The sequence below is a fragment of the Carassius gibelio genome, chromosome A3 (assembly GCF_023724105.1).
Source record: "Carassius gibelio isolate Cgi1373 ecotype wild population from Czech Republic chromosome A3, carGib1.2-hapl.c, whole genome shotgun sequence".
Taxonomy (NCBI): Eukaryota; Metazoa; Chordata; class Actinopteri; order Cypriniformes; family Cyprinidae; genus Carassius; species Carassius gibelio.
In genome coordinates this window covers 16,367,984-16,384,962 of record NC_068373.1, presented here as the reverse complement: position 1 = coordinate 16,384,962, position 16,979 = coordinate 16,367,984, and the positions used below count along the sequence as shown (strand labels likewise).

At 39.3% G+C, this 16,979-nt stretch overlaps 1 protein-coding gene across 1 annotated transcript in view; it reads left to right on the top strand.

Annotated features, from left to right (window-relative positions):
• LOC127949158 (leucine-rich repeat-containing protein 4B-like) overlaps positions 1 to 16,442 on the top strand; it is a 33,462-nt gene extending 17,020 nt beyond the window's left edge. Inside the window, exons 2-3 of the mRNA XM_052546133.1 lie at positions 8,072 to 8,590; positions 10,482 to 16,442. Coding sequence (XP_052402093.1) covers positions 8,345 to 8,590; positions 10,482 to 12,425 — 2,190 coding nt within the window. The 5' untranslated portion in view covers positions 8,072 to 8,344 and the 3' untranslated portion in view covers positions 12,426 to 16,442. The remainder of the gene's footprint in view (positions 1 to 8,071; positions 8,591 to 10,481) is intronic.
• Positions 16,443 to 16,979: the final 537 nt, after the last annotated feature.

Sequence of the window (16,979 nt, the reverse complement as noted above, 5' to 3'; positions counted from 1 at the left end):
GCAGCGTTTTGTGTTACTTGCTCCATTGATCTCAGCTTTTCACACTAAGATAACTCGATCGTCAGATATTTTTAGATATATTGCTCACTGAATGCCAGAGGCTGTTCTATATACTTTCATGTTTCCAGTGATTCACAAACATTTTACTGATGCCTTGTTCGATAAAAACTCCACTTTTCTTAACTGCAGCGCTCTTGTCTCGATTGAAATAGTGCAGCCACCCAGTGTGTTAGGCACTAAAATTAATTGTCACAATTTTATTACAGGGGAAACAATAACAGCTCAACATACATATTGTTGTTGTGCCAGTGCATCTGTCAGTGGCAATCTGCCCGACCAATAATTACCATTTTTCATCATAGGTCCACATGTTTTGTTGTATAACAGCAGATGAATGGTTTATCTCTGGGATTTTGCTTACACTGCAGAATCCCCTTTTGTCTGCGGCGTACCACCTCAAACATCTCCCTCTAAAAGGAATAAACACAGTTGCTGGGCTGAACTCTGAAGTAAAAATAGAATAGGCGTTTTTTTCTTTCTCCGCATCAGCTGGCAAACATGTGGGGGTGGGGGGGTCTTCTCTCGCTGCAGTATGTGCATTGTTCGTGATGGGGTCTTAAATGTAATGCTGAGGCATCACCTCTCTATTACAGCTGATGTAATAGAAGGTTTTGCAGCTGAATCAAAGAGGCCCTCAGAATCCATGCTTGTGTCTTTAACTACAGTTGGACTTTCCCTCAGGAGGAAGCAGTGCTCTGCAACTGTTCTGTGTGGCTGTGCACAGTATCTGTGCTAAAAGTAAGACATGTGCGTGGGTGAGTATTATCATTCAGAGGTTAAAGGTGATGTGTGTCATTTCTTTCCTTTCACACCTTAAAGCAATTATTCTCAACCTTTTTGACTTGAAGGCCCCCATTAAAAACAATAATAATAATAACAATAATAATAATTACAAATTAAAACAACAATAATATATATTAGTATTGAGGGGACATTTTTTTAAGTTATATTGTTTTAATATAGTTGTTTTAATATTAATGTTAAATACATTAATAATCGTATATTATTTTAAATAATCTTGAGTCATCCAGCCTTTAGAACTTTAGACCCCCTGTTCAAGAGTCACTGCCATAAAGGGTCAACTGACATCGTTTCTAAATATATTTTGAAGAGTAAAGGATGCAATAGATCTTGCCCCCATTTACTGTCCGGAGAAGTTGACGCTAGTTGCCAGAAGTCCGAGTCTGTTATTTGGTTGTTTGTCATTTTTGGAGCTTTAAGGCTCATTCACATCAAGGACAATAACTATAACATTGACTATAACTATAAAGATCTAATAATAATTCTATGAGAATAGGGAAGTCCTATGCTGCTGATGAATAATAAAAACATTGACAGCCAATCAGACTTTAATGAGCATAAACATGTGAAGTGGCAAACAACAAAACTGCAGAGAGTGCTTATAATAAACTGACCGTTATCATCCGCTGTTCTCCACTATTCTCAACTGCTTTTCCTTGCCCTCAATGGAGGGTAAACGTGTTGTAGAAGAAGTAGGACATCCAGGTATCTTTCACCAACTGTTAAATGCATACACTTTACTGCATATTTGAGGGAAAAAAATACATGTTCTCAACCAACAATTCATTCACTTAAAAGATTTGTTCTAACTGGTTCACTACCAAAATGTTAACACTTCTCCTTTAATGAAATGTATGCAGTGCATATTTTGATCCACCCACAGCTTAAATTCTGAATAAAGGTATACTGTATGAGAAGGATATCACTTGGTGAAAGGTACATGGTAACTCTTAACTGTGCTTAGATTTGAAACCAAGAATGAGAATGAGATCCTCCAGGATGCTGATGCAGAACACTAAAGGATCAATATGTTTCAGTGCAGCAGGTTAACCTTTCATCAGGCTTAGAGGCCAACGGCGTATTTATGCACCAACTGGACACAGGCAGGATGCACATAGGCAGAGGGAGTGAGAGAGGGTGCTAGCAGGGGTGGATTTAGTGTTTTGGGGGCCCTAGGCAAAATACAGAAATGAGGCCCTTTACAATTGCACACATTTACAACTTTGAGGTTCCTTTCATTGTTGTGATGCTTGCTGCTGCATGACCGTGTACCATAGTTGTCCACTTTTTTGATTTTTCATGTACATGTTATACATTTTCTTTCATGTTGTAGACCCTTTGTTCACGTTTAAACAGGTTATAACATTGTTGAACATTAGTTAGTACTTTGGGTAATTTTCACAGCACAATTGTCTACACAATGATTAATTCTAAACTTTAAAATACATTTATTTATTTTTTATTTTAATTACAAATTGAAATTAAACTGAAGGAAATTATAGATTTATACGCTTAAGGATTATTTCAACCAAACATAAAGTGTGGAAAGTCACTGCGCATGCGTCCTCTACCCGGGTCCTGAACAGAAACAAGTGAGCGCCATCAAATGGAATTGACTGTGTTTTGGATGAATAAATCAAATGCAAGTCAGGACACTTAAATCAAATTGCAATATGGACTAGTGTATGTGAATATTAAATGGCAAATATACTATTTAAAAATGAATCCTGCGCCATTCAATCCGTGACATTTCTCATTACACAGTAGATTCAGTTTTTATGAAAGGATTCCATGATTCTGTCCACCTTTTCTGCTTTGCGGAAATCATAGGGCCCTGCATTTTCTACAAGAAGCACATTCAAAATTACTTGTGCATCTGCCCATCTCGTATATAAAAAGCTTTTTAGGAGTCGCCCCCTTTGCCTAATGGTTAAGTCGGCCTCTGGGTGCTGGAAAGCGAGAGAGGATAAAGTCAATCAGTGGGGTTTAACACGGGTATGGACAGTGACACAAAGCATGTGATAAAGGACTCTAGGTGGGTTGAGAATTCGAGTGCGTGTGAGCCAGTGAACATAACAGGATCACAGTGTCTCACATGCACACCTCAAACACATTTTGTGCCAGTGGAGCCAACGATTCAAACCACATTTCCCAACAGGCTCACATTTGACTGAATTTCCTGTCATCACTGTCATTTTGGACTCCATTTCCCATCAACATCACAGCAGATGCCATCTCCCATTACAGCCATTTAATTGGCAGTGGCACTCTGAACTAACTGTAGCTCTTGTCAATCATGCATGAAGATGACACAACACATATAGATAAAATAAGGTGACCGTAATTTCCAAGATTATGTTTTAATAATTACTTCATAATAAGGACTCTTCACCTTGTGTGATAAGATGCTGCAAACATCAGGGACTGAGCCCATGATCCATTTTAAACATTAACCTGGTTAAGTCAGGCTGTTAAATGCATAACCTTCTTGCAAATGCAGGTACAGTGTGTTTCCCAGTTGCCCACAGTGAACTGCTATGTTTTCTAGAAGTGTATATAATACCAAAACCTTATTATCGTATGAAATGAAATCAGAATTATGTAAACAACATTACAATTTTATATTATAAATATGTATCTCTAGATGACTGTAAAGTAAACATTCCTGTCTGGGTATACCCTAGTAAAACACCTTTGCTAACATTTTTTTTTTGTTGTTTTTTCATACTAAGTATACTTAAAATCCATTAATATATTTATTGATATATATTGACTGCAAAAATTATTTATTTAATTATCTTTATTGCACAATGCACATTTCTTAATCTTATGCCTAAAATGTGTTTTAATATCGCTATTGTTAAGAATTGAAAGATCTCTGTATAATATGAGTCTTTCAATGCAATATATTTAAATTTATTAAGTATACTTGCAATAGTTCCACTTTAGCACAATCAGATATTCTTATTATCTTTATTTGGAACTCAGCACTACTTCTGCACAATTAAAGTGCAGACTTTAAGTATACCAGTTTAGTATATCAAAAGTACAGATGCTGGGTATTTTGTATTAAGCACACAAATATGTACACGTATTTGTAGTATACTTAGTTTTATTATATATAGCCTCTTTTTCACTAGAATATTTACAGCAGGATTCCTGCTCCACACATATTTAGAAAGTGGGCTTCATTAATGAATCTGATGCTGTTTTTATTTATTTTAAGCTTTTTGAAATCAGCTCTGTGAGATAAAAAGGCCTACATTACTGAATCTTCTCCTCCAGTGAGTTAGACTGAGAACCACAGCAACTGCAGTCAACTGGCTGAAGTCAAGAACCTGATAAGTATATTAATCATTTTGACCGGTTTTATGAAATGAATGAACAGATTCAAAATAAAGATTTGTTCTTAAATTTCTTTATATAGTGCACAAGTTAAATGGACCACTTTTAATGATGCTTTTATAAATTATTAACCAAAAACTAATTTATTAGGTTTCACCAGCAATCCACAAGTCAGTGACAATTGATGTGTCATATCATATTATTTTGAACTGTTATCTTAATTAAGAACCCACTGGTTTGTAGTGCAAACAGTTTTACTGTTGACGGCACGTTGTTATTCTCCTTGTTTTTTACCTATAGCTCCTAATGAACCGGAAGTCTCACCCATAGGCTTACTTCTGCGTTGAAGGAAAAGGTGGATACACAAAGATATTTCTAGTAATTCTGCTCTAATTATGACAGGGCTGTTTGCTTTCAGACATTTATATTAAATGAACATGACTAATTAATTAACCAAAATTTATTTTGTGAGTCCAGTGGTCCTGATCTGTATTATGAAACTGTATGTTCTTCTATAGTTATTGAGGTAAAAAAACAAACATGTAATTGATTATTATTCATTTATTAAACACATTTAATTATAAATACTTCTAAGTCATTCTGTGGCCCCCGTTGTGGACCCCGGCGGCCTGGTTGAGAACAACTGCTGGCCATTTTTTACAGTGCACATCCTTTCTGAAACTTGACAGCTTCATTTTCGCTGTCAGTTTCCATTTTCATTTGATCATTAAAATCTCCAAAAAACTATATTGTTTTCTTTTATTTAAGTTGTGGAAAAGACCGAACATAAGGACCGGGGCTGTTGAAAACACATTTGGGCTATAGCCCAATAGTGGGGACTGTGGTTACCCGCCTGGTCACCAGCAGATGCAGTATGGAAGAAGAAAGGCAGCAGGTGACTGTATTAGTGATGCTTGAGTTGCAGTGTTTATAGAAGAAGGCCTGGGGCATGGCTTCCTGTTACATGACAGCTCTACAAATGGCTTTTGCCCATAACGGCATGCTAATGCTTACAGTAAAACACTGGTTATGGTCACAGTCAAGCAGCAGCAGGGGATGGCACATTTGTTCCTCTGACTGGAGTGTATGTCTGGGTGTTTTTGGGCCAGGGTTCATCACCTTGTATTTTAGCTTATTAAAGAGAGTATGCAAATATTTTCAGGCAGTAATTAATGATTCATTAATTCAGTACGCACTTATATTTTGTCTAAATTTAGGATAAATATTAAAACATCACATACATAAATTCCACAGAATTCCAGTGTCTGTTGAAACAGGAAATATGTGAAGACAAAATGTTTTTATATAAAATATTTCTTAATAAATTGAACAACTAAGTGAGCCTTCATTTAACAATATAATGTGCTTTTATAGCTCGATCTGGATTTAGTTTTAAAAGTGCAATTGGTCATGTGTAGTCTAAGCCTCTGCAAAAGGTTTTTATTGTTTTATGTCATTAAGAATGACAAACTTGGCATTTCTTGAAAATCCTTCTCAGGGGTAAAGATCTTGCATCTTTAGAGTGCATAAGAATACATTTGCAAAGAGTGAAAATGGCTTTTGACAGGTGAAGACAGGTGCAGACTTAATGTTCCTTTCACTTCCATCCATACGCAAATGTTAGAAGTGAAAGAAGTTTTGTCTTTAAAGTTGGTGAACTCTTGACTAAAATGCTTCATTATATGGTGAAAGACATTTGACCAACAGACTGCTTGACTCAGTACAATGTGGAGTAGATGATAGGCCTATATTTCAACAATTCAAATTATTCTTTTCTTTGTTACTTTTATTATTCAAAAGAAAAGGCAAAGAGTGTGATATCATTGGTGGAAGATATCATTTTGCAGGGTCTGAAGTCATTTCTAGTCTTTAAAGTTTGATGTGACCTTCAACAATTAACAAAAATAACACGTAATAACTCGTAATAATTTTGTCTGATACACTTTCCAGTGCGCATAAGTATACTTGTATGCGATTATTAGTGAACGAGACCCAGTGCTTCTATGTGTGTGTTGTATTGTTATTGACTGTTCAATAATTGTATTGTATCACACACGCACAGAGTTCAGTTATCTCTTTTCTTTCTATCACTACCTGTTTTATATTCATTCCCTTGTGTTTTCTTCCCTGCATCTCTCCCATCTTTCTTGTGCATTTGTTGTTTTTAATACACCTACAGTATGTTGTCGTTCTTCTCCTCTTATCTCTCTGTCTGTTTCATATTCATCCCTTTCTATTAAGCCTTCCTCATGCATCTCTCTCTGGGAGAAATGATTAATATTAATGTTTCTCCCTCTCCTCTCTTTCCTCACCCTCTATCTCATCCTCTTAACATTACCCTTTCTCTATATCTGTTCCTTACTGTCTGTCTCTCGTTCACATTTCACTTGGATCTCTCTCTCTCTCTCTGTCTCAGTATTCATCTATTAGTGTTGATGATTCTTTTCTATCCCTGCAGCTGTACAGTCATCTATCAGTTTAATAATCTCTGCATCCTTCTGCCTTCTGCCCTGCTCTCTCTCTCTCTCTCTCTCCATCTCCTGTCTCTCTTCCTCTCTCATTTTTCACTGTGCCGAAGTGTAAAATGCTGTGTTAAATGACCATGCATGTCAGAGTACGATAATTAGGGACATCATCATTAGTAACGGCCCGTGTCTCATTGGATAGCCTTATATAAGGTTACTGGAGTCTAAATAACCTGAGAGAGCTAAGCCCCCTTGCATGGGGTTCAGGTTGAATTAGCCATCCATCAGCCGAAGCACATTGCACCAGTTAATGCTGCTCTAAGACCCCATGGGCCTCAAGTCTATGTGCGAGTATGGACAGAAAGATTAGCACCATAGTTCACACGTGCGGTATGATTGTAGAAAAGCACAAGGGAGCTAAGCACACAAATCTGGTGAAGGAGTAAGTGTAGCTAGATCTGTTTTGCGTATTCCGTAAAGCCAGGATCCAGGATGAACACTCGCCAAATACGAGTAAAATGTGATTGTGGCATTTATGATAATGTTTGATGATCTCTAGCAACATAATACATGGTTTAAATTTAAAGAAGACTAGTGTGACCATCAGTAATGTACGTGGCAAAATGATTCAAACTGAATCATTTAAAGTCACAACGGAAGATTGTGTTGTGACATCTGATTAAAAATCAACTACTGCTACTAAAAAAAACTACTATAATCTACTTAAGAAAACGATTAGAAAACAATAGCTTGGATAAAGGTTATTTCCGGCGAACTCCATGTGGCAAGACATTATGCTTCCCAAATGTAAATGAGGAACAACATTTCAATGAGTCTCACTGTCTTTATGACAGATGCAGTTTTAATGGGAGGATATTGTCTCATTTCCCATATGATGCTGCTAGTGATACCCATCAAAAAATAAATAAATAAATTGTCAAATGAACAAAGCATTTTTATTAAAAATGTAGAATAATACGCTTACATGGCTGGTATGAAGTATTAAGCTTGTAATTTTTCTTCATTCACCTGCCACTGGCCAGTGGGTGGCTGAAAGCTGATTTTGGACCTTGCATACAGCAGTCAATTTAAAGTCTAGGATGCTGTTTTTGATGTCTGCTGGTCATAAAACACATGAATATCTAAAAAGAGGATCATTAACATGCACAGAGAGAGACACGAATCTGGGTGCATTATCAGTGTGCAGTGATTGAGTTCTCCAAACAAGACTGTATATGTAACATCAATAGTATTTGCATTCCTAAAAACTATTTTTGTCCTTTTTAAATTGATCCATTAAATTCCTTATTGTGTGGCATTTTAGCTTTTATATGAACTGGAAATATTTGACTCTATAGGAGTAAGAGAACATGACTTTCTTCTCTGTTTCTCTTTTGCAGTAAAACATGCATTCATCACAAAGAGGCCTGTCAAATAAGTGGACCTGTTAATGTAAAGACGACACAACTTATGTAACTGTACCTGTATGAAAAAAATAAACAAGGACAAAACACACCACCAACCAAGCAGACTAAATATTTCCACTGGAAAATGCAGAAGTGACATCCATTGCAGAAGGAATCTACAGCTGTTAAAAGAGACAGTGTGCGAGAGACATTGGAATCAGCCTACCATCCTCTTTGGAGCACAGGAAGGGTCATGACCCAGTTGCCATGCGCATCACCACGCTGACCAGCCTTCCTAGTCCCTCCCCCCTCCTCCTCTTATTGGTCCAGCAGCTGTTGTGGCTCATCCTCCCAGGTCAAGAGGCAGTCGGAGCCGCCTCCACCTGTCCCACTCCATGCAGTTGTTCTAATCAAGCTAGTCGAGTGATCTGTACAAGACGAAACTTAGAAGAGGTGCCCGACAGTATATCAAACAACACACGATACCTCAACTTACAGGAGAACTCAATACAGGTAAATTCTGACTGCACCGTTCTTTTTCCAATCAGGCTTTGGGAGAGGATGTTTATGTTGGTTTGTTTCTTAGATGTATTGAGTGTCAGTTTTGGTAATGCTGCTTGAAGACTGAGTTGTGTTAGCACAAATGGCTCAGCCTGTCGCCTTGATTTTGCCAAGACATATTCCTGTATTAACATCTTTTGATGATCCTGGGTCAACATTATTGTCCAAAAATATAGACTTAACCCACTCCCTACCCCTAAACCTAACCCTACCCATAATTCATTCCTAAAAACAGTGGGAAATGATAGCTGAATAACAAGGGTGTAAAGAACCTAACCCTGATTGTAAGCCAAAACAGATATTTCCTGAAAAGTTATATCTCAATTCTGATTGGTTGATTGGAATGATGTTCCAGGATCAACAAGGATGTTGATCCAGGAACATGTTGTACTTGGTGAAATCACGCTCACCGGCTCAGCCTTGCTCAAATGTTGAGGTTTAAGTGTGAAGTCAGGTGTTAATATGACCTACTTTGAGTGTGAATGTTTCGATTTATTCTTAAAATGAAAAGATGCGAGCAAATACACTGCTCACCCCGACAGTGCAAGTGTTAACTAAAAACAAGCCTATTAAAAATTAATAATAATAATAATGCTTTTCATCAAGCCACCGTTTAAGCATAACAATTCTGATTTGGTTTGTTGTGTCCTCAAGCCCCACTTGAAATGATTAAAAATCTAAAAATGTTTTAATACCTGAAGGCATCCTAGATTCTTTGGCTTCTATCTCTCCCTTAGCTTTTTACCAAGAGTGCAGCTCTGACAGATTCCACCCTCCTCTTCAAAACCCCAACCCAGTGTGTTTAACACCCTCCTCCCCTCCCCTGCTCTATATACAGAGGGGATTGTGGCAGTAGGCCAGGAGGAAGCTTCTCGCTGCCCAAGAAAAGCAGTTCTGGCTACATCCGATGCACAGAGACAAATTGTTTTAGAACCCACAGCATTTAGGGTTCGTGATTATTCTCTAGTCTTTTCATTATTTTTTTTCATCAGGTTTTAGCACATTAATATCATGACGGTTTCCACCATTACTGAGATTTACAGACATTTTTTCATTATTTGCTCATCTTCATGTCGCTTAAAACCTGTATACTGTTCCGTGGAAAATTAGAGCTTTTTGAGAAATCCTTATACAGTACTTTTCCTTTCAGGTAACAATTTATGTTAGGATACAAAAACAGACACACAATAAAAGTCGCATGATAATGGTGTGTGGGAACAGACGTAAAGTTTTTTAATTCTTTCTTCATTTATATCCTGTCTAAATTGGTCCAGTGCCCCGTGCCCCGTGCCAGATTTAACTTAGACACTAAACACCATTTGTTTGTGTCAGAATTGAACATGGTTCAAATGCCAGTTCAAATGTGTTGAATTATATTTGAGAGCTACTGCGGATGGTAAGATTTACTCTGAACAGCAACTTTTTTTCTGTTCCTTGCACAGAGCTGTCATATGGATTAATTTTAAAAGTGATTTTATGTTGTTGTTTTTGAGATGGAAAAAACATTATCACTATGACCTGAAAAAAAATCTTCAAAAATTCCCCTTTTGTGTTTTACTGATTAAAAATAACAGGATACAGTTTTGGAACAACATGAGGTTGAGTAAAAAGGGACACAATTTTTATTTTTGGGTGAACTATTCCTTTAATGTGTTTTTCTTCAGACATTAAGAGTGGCTGATAACAACTTGCAGAACAGCATTTCTGTAAAGCACAACAAACAGTAATGAATGTACTTTCTTTGTCTATGACTTTATATTTTCTATAATATACATCCTTCACAGAAACATTAGATCACACACAACTTTAATCCTAAACTTGTACCTGCAATTTTCTCACTTAGGTGATAAAATCAGACACGTTCAAACATTTGCGGCACCTGGAGATCCTCCAGCTCTCCAAGAACCAGATTCGTCAGATAGAAGTGGGTGCATTCAATGGCCTCCCAAACCTCAACACTCTGGAACTGTTTGACAACCGCCTCACGCTGGTGCCATCGCAAGCTTTTGAGTACCTCAGCAAACTGCGGGAACTTTGGTTGCGAAATAATCCCATTGAGACTTTACCAGGCTATGCCTTTCACCGCGTCCCCTCGTTGCGGCGTCTTGACCTAGGCGAACTTAAGAAACTGGATTATATATCTGATGCAGCCTTTGTCGGACTCATCAACCTGCGCTACCTGAACTTAGGTATGTGTGGCCTAAAGGACATCCCTAACTTGACTCCCCTGGTGCGACTGGAGGAACTAGAGTTGTCTGGAAACCGTCTTGAAATCATCAGACCCGGATCCTTCCAAGGCCTGGAATCCTTGCGCAAACTATGGCTCATGCACTCTCAGATGTCGGTCATTGAGCGTAATGCTTTCGATGATCTCAAGAACCTAGAGGAGCTTAACCTATCCCACAATTCTCTGCACTCTCTGCCCCATGACCTTTTCACACCATTGCAGAAGCTGGAACGAGTGCACCTCAATCACAACCCATGGGTGTGCAACTGCGATGTGCTTTGGTTAAGCTGGTGGCTGAAAGAAACCGTGCCAAGCAACACAACTTGTTGTGCACGGTGCCACGCACCACCCTACCTTAAGGGAAAGTACATAGGAGAGCTAGACCAGAGTCATTTCACCTGCTATGCCCCCGTCATTGTGGAGCCACCCACTGACCTCAATGTGACCGAGGGCATGGCTGCTGAGCTCAAGTGTCGCACCACTACCTCCATGACCTCTGTGAACTGGATCACACCAAATGGCACCCTAATGACCCATGGCTCCTATAGGGTCAGTATTTCCGTTCTGCATGATGGAACACTGAATTTCACCAATGTAACTCTGCGTGACACTGGCCAATACACCTGCATTGTGACCAACTCAGCTGGGAACACAACGGCAACTGCTGTCCTGAATGTGACCGCAGCAGACGTCAGTGTCAACTACACCTACTTCACCACGGTCACTGTAGAAACGGTGGAGTCTACGGGAGAAGAAGATTCGGTATTGCATACCTTCACAGAGACCATCCACATTCCTGGGCCTAAACCTTCTGGGCACCCCTGGCAAGAAGTTGTCCCTACTACTGCCTCTTCTCTCTCAATCCTTAGCTCAACATCCTCCCCCCGAGCAACCAAACCCACTTTCACTGTCCCTATTTCTGAGCCCAGCTATCCCTCTGGACTAGATGATGTGATGAAGACCACCAAGATCATAATCGGTTGCTTCGTGGCCATAACCTTCATGGCTGCCGTCATGCTGGTGGTGTTCTACAAACTGAGAAAGCAGCATCAGTTACACAAACACCATGGGCCAGCGCGAGCCATTGAGATCATTAATGTCGAAGATGAGATTGGACCGGGAACGGGCATCCGTGGCAGTGGCATCTCAGGAGGATCCACAGTACCGCAAGGAGGGTCAGGCGGAAGCGGACAGAGCTTGCGTCTGCAACACTCTGAAATCGTCAACCTCCCAAACCTTGCACGAGCGGAGCATCTCAACCATTACTACCAGCCCCATCACTTCAACAATAACATGATGGGTCTGGGCCTTGGCGGAGGCCTAAACAATAACAACAACCCTTCGCCCTGCTCCCAGGCCCAGACTACCCCCATCTCTTACACGCAGGTGCCAGTCTCAGCAAGTAATACATCATGCTCCATGCCTTCTCCAATGCCTCTGCCGACCCTTGGCATCCACGGGTCACTGAAAGGCCTGATGGGTAAAGGGCACAACCCACAGATTGAGCCGTTGCTTTTCAAGAGTGGCTCTAAGGAGAATGTCCAAGAAACCCAGATCTGAATTTGAGAAGGAGAGTAAGGGAAAGAGGGAGAAAGGTAAATGTACAGATAAAAGATGGAGAAACAGTATCAGGGAGACAGAAACAGATGAAGGGTATTGGCTGTTCAACCCCTATGGGCATGTTCTCAGGAGTTATGAGAAAGGCAGACCCAGCATTGTATGAAATATTACCTACACAAGAATACAAGATACAGCTGTGAAATCACTACCAAGTACATACACTGTCAAAGAGTGTGGGTTTTCTAGATGGAAGTCAGGCAACCACTCTGCTGTTTAAAATCACCATCTTTATATTACTCTGATCCGCACTTATGAAGGGGATCATCAGACATCAGCAAACAAAACCACATTTGCCAATATGATATAAATCAATATGTTTTTGTGTAATGCAAGATTGATAATTATGTGCCAAACTTGTACCAATCTGTGCCAAAGCAAAATCTTTGCACATCAGCCTCACTACGCATGTGTACAGACACATTTCGGAAGATGAAAAGATCTGCGCGTATACAGTTCTCCATTAATAAAGCAGAGATGCTATAAAAATCAAAACCATACACACCATTAGGTAGGAAGTGTATATAGAAATACATGAACAACCCTAAGTATTTATAGACAGTAGCTGAGAACGAAAACTCACATGTGTAAATGGTTTAGTGAACCGTAAAACACAGATAACAAAATGGATCATTCAAATTTTGGAGAGGTTTGCAGTCTACGAAGGAAAGATGGATTAGTATACCAGCACTGTGTAGAGGGCTTATGTTTCAAGATGATGGACTCGGTTTCTCCCCTTTCTCGAAGGCTCTCACAGTTGAGGGGAAGAGATGAAAACGAACAAGAACATCAAAAAGACAATGAAAGATATACACATTTTAAGAGAATATATAAACTATGAAAGTATACATGATATATAAATATATTTTCATTCAGAGAAATAAATTATGAAGAATCTTTGCATTTTTCTGACAGAAAGCCACGGCTTTTGAAGAATTAGCAGCTGCTGTTGTAGCGCTTTGTCACTTATAATTCCTTTCTCTGCATAAAAACAAATATCTGAAACTAGTAAACCCTCACAGGACTTAAGGGCATCCTGAGGAGACGGAGGGACAGAGATGGATATTCTGGAAAAGTGTTTTTGATTTCAGATACTTTGGCTTTGTTTTTTAAGTCTTAAAAGGTTTCCCTTTCCTGCTCTATAACTAACAGGGGTCATTGAAGAGAGGTAATTTTAATTGACGTTATAAATACACTACTGTTTGATTCTGCAGGCGTTTGAGACCCAAATTGGGTCAATATCAGTTAACACCACTCCCAACAGAATTCTAAAAGACAGTAATGATGATAGTATGCAATGCAATGGAAAGAAAAATGCTGTAAACGCTGATCTACATGCTGCTATATTGAGAAAATATATTTTAGTGAGATGTTTTAGTAAAATCTGATTTGAAAGTTGAGTAAAAAGTGGCTCCTGTTGACATTACATTACTACTACTATCATCATTATTGAAAAACATCAAGTGTCAAAAGCATAGCGGATTTTTTACTTGGAGGTGTTGTTTGTTTGTCATTGTGTAAAAAGTGATTGTCGCTACAGCTGATAATCTCCTCAGTGAAGCTGGAATAGCAGTGGACGTACTGACAGTGACAACAATTTGCTTGATGTATTACGAAGCCACTACAACAACTCCTCCAAACAAGGAAATGGATGGGCCTTAAAATGGCTCCCTCAATGGCCTGTCCCCTCTCTTTTGTACAAGACAAAAACTTTACCAGGACCCTGCTTTTTTGCCAACGTGAATCAACGAGATTTAGAACGGAACACAAACTCTGGTGATTACTGCAGGGGTAAAATGGATTATTGCGTACACTGTGTGCAGACATGTGGACGGAACTACTATTTGAGCTGAAAGCGAACAGAGGACATCTTTTGAAAGGTAAGAGAAAACCCACTGAGTGAGCGAGATTGGAGTTTGGAAAGCTTTTTTTAAATGAAAATGGACAAATAAATGACAACTATAGAAACTTATAGAGCTCTTTTAAAACAAAAACTATTATGATAATAAGTGTCTTTCATTATTTGTTTTTATCTGGTTTCTTTTTGTTTTGTTTTTTCAAAATCAAGTGTTATCTTAATTGTAATATTGTTATTGTTATTATAATTAGCTAATATTACACTCGTTATAATTATGAAAAATGTTCTGTTAGCAGAAGTCACTTCAAAATTTACAAAAAAAAAAGAAAAAAATATCTATATATATACATAAATGGCACACAAACTGGCAACTGAAATTGTGAAACTTGGTGGCATTGATTTGTTCTATGTTTTTGTCTTTTCTTTTTCTCATGTATTTGAGGTATCACTGTATGTAACCCTTAGAGCTTACGGCTTGGAGACAGTTCTCCCGAGATGCAGACAGAATGTGATTTGGCTGGTGGTAGCGTTCTTCTCTGCAGAGAAAGAGATATGAGAGAGAGAGAGACAGGGAGGAAAGAGAGAGACCGGGTTTCTGATACACACTCGTTCTCAGAATGTCACCCATTATCAGTGCCGAGAAGTGTGACTGTGCCGTGTCAACACCCTGTTGCCACGGCAACATGCCTTCGCACTAATGTGCCAAACACTGTCAGAGCCAGGGTGCCATCTTTGTGGGTCCCAGTGCCTGTATTTGTCAAACCTTGTTAGCCTACAACACATGCAAATATCCCCACGCGAGCACACCGCCGTGTCAATTGTCATCTGACATATTGGCGCACCCATTCTCTGGCACAGCGTCCCAACAGGTTCCTATGGTGAGGTTTCCCTGGCAACTGTTGCTTCTGTGACAGTCCCCATCACAGCGTTCGGGTCTCAGATGCAAATGCGAGGATGGAGCATGTATAGGATGCCATTTACGAGGACATAACCATTTCCATCCGTGTTCTTAAATCAGAAATTAGCATATCCGCAGCACACTGCATATCAATAAACCTCCTTTCTGTTGACATTCATGAACCTTGAGTAGCAGTCATAGAGATGTCCGTATCTAATGCCATTGATCTTCCATAGGCACATCATCCTCTATACTCGAAATTATCATATTCTCCCTCTCATGCCGGAGATTTGCATATGTTCATTTGCTTCTCGAGTGATTAACATACACATCTGTTTGTGTGTGTGTGCATATGTGTGTACCAGACCGTAATCGTATTACATTTGTGCTCAGGGCATATGCTTTCTTTCCAAAGCAACTTTACAAGAAAGTATTGCCAAGCAGATTGGTAGTGGGACAGGGCAGAGACTGTTATAACATATCGCATATCTCACGATCTTCACCTAGCCTGCAACCTCAGATATCTCTCGCTTCCTAAAGTCTTACAAAGAATGCAAAAGCTGTGACAAAGGTAGGAAGACAGGAGCCCTCTCTCTCCCTCGTAGCACTGCGGTATCTGAGTCACAGGGCCCAACACACTCATACACATCGAGCCCACCAATCTCAGCTCTCTCATAAGCTCGCTTTGCAGAGAAATACCCTGCCCACCAGCTGGTTAGGACTTATGCAAAGAGCACCAGAGAGTGTGGTGTCACGGGTTTTGGCTTAAACATGTGTCTGTGTGAGTGTATGAAAACAATGGAAATGGCCATTTCAGCTTTTGTAAGCTTATTTGTAGACATTCATGTTTTTTGACCAATGTTTTTCATTGATATAATTTTTTGTTGCCCTCACACGTGTGTGTGTGTGTGTGTGTGTATGTGTGGGAAAGAGCGAGTTTTGGCTGTGTGTTTTACTATAAGAGACTGTTGTCATTGAGTGTGCATGTGGTGAGCTTGACAACTTCTGTTGGGATTTTCCGGGGTTTTTTTTTTCTTTTTTTTCGTTTTCTCTAATACCCCGATGGAGAGGTCAGGGGACAGCCAGCTCAATTTCCAGCCAGCTGAAGTAGTGGGAGGTACTTCCCTAGTAGTTGTCATGATACATAATTTAGACATGCGGCAATGGTCCCTGTTTTTTTGTGTGTGTTAAATTTGCAGACATGCTCCGACTTTGACAGACAAATCTAGGGCAGCTCTTGCTTTTGGGTGTGGGGGTAAATATCTTATTCCAGCATTTACTTCAAAGATTTGTATTTGATTGTTTGCACTTTGATCCAGGATTTATCAGCAGAAGGTCTATAGCATTGGGTCCTCAGTCTGAATCACAAAACCAAAAACAACTGGCTTCTACTCATTTGAGAATGTGTTGCTAGAATATCAATTGCATCCAAACCATATACTTCAGCCCTACTGCTGGTGAGGGTCCGTTTCTAAAGCAGCTGCGAGGGATGGTGTCATTCTTCACATATAAAACTGGTTCATTGTAATTGTCAGGGCTAGAAAGAAGAGACAAATCTTTCATGGCAGGGTGTGGATGTATCAAACACAGTTTTTACAGAGTTGCACAGACCGTCACGACACTCTGACACTAAATATATACGCTACACATTCAAAAGTTTGGGCCATTTTTCCATAAGGATGCATTAAATTGATCAAAAATTACAGTAAAGACTTAGCATTTCTATTTCAAATGAATTCTG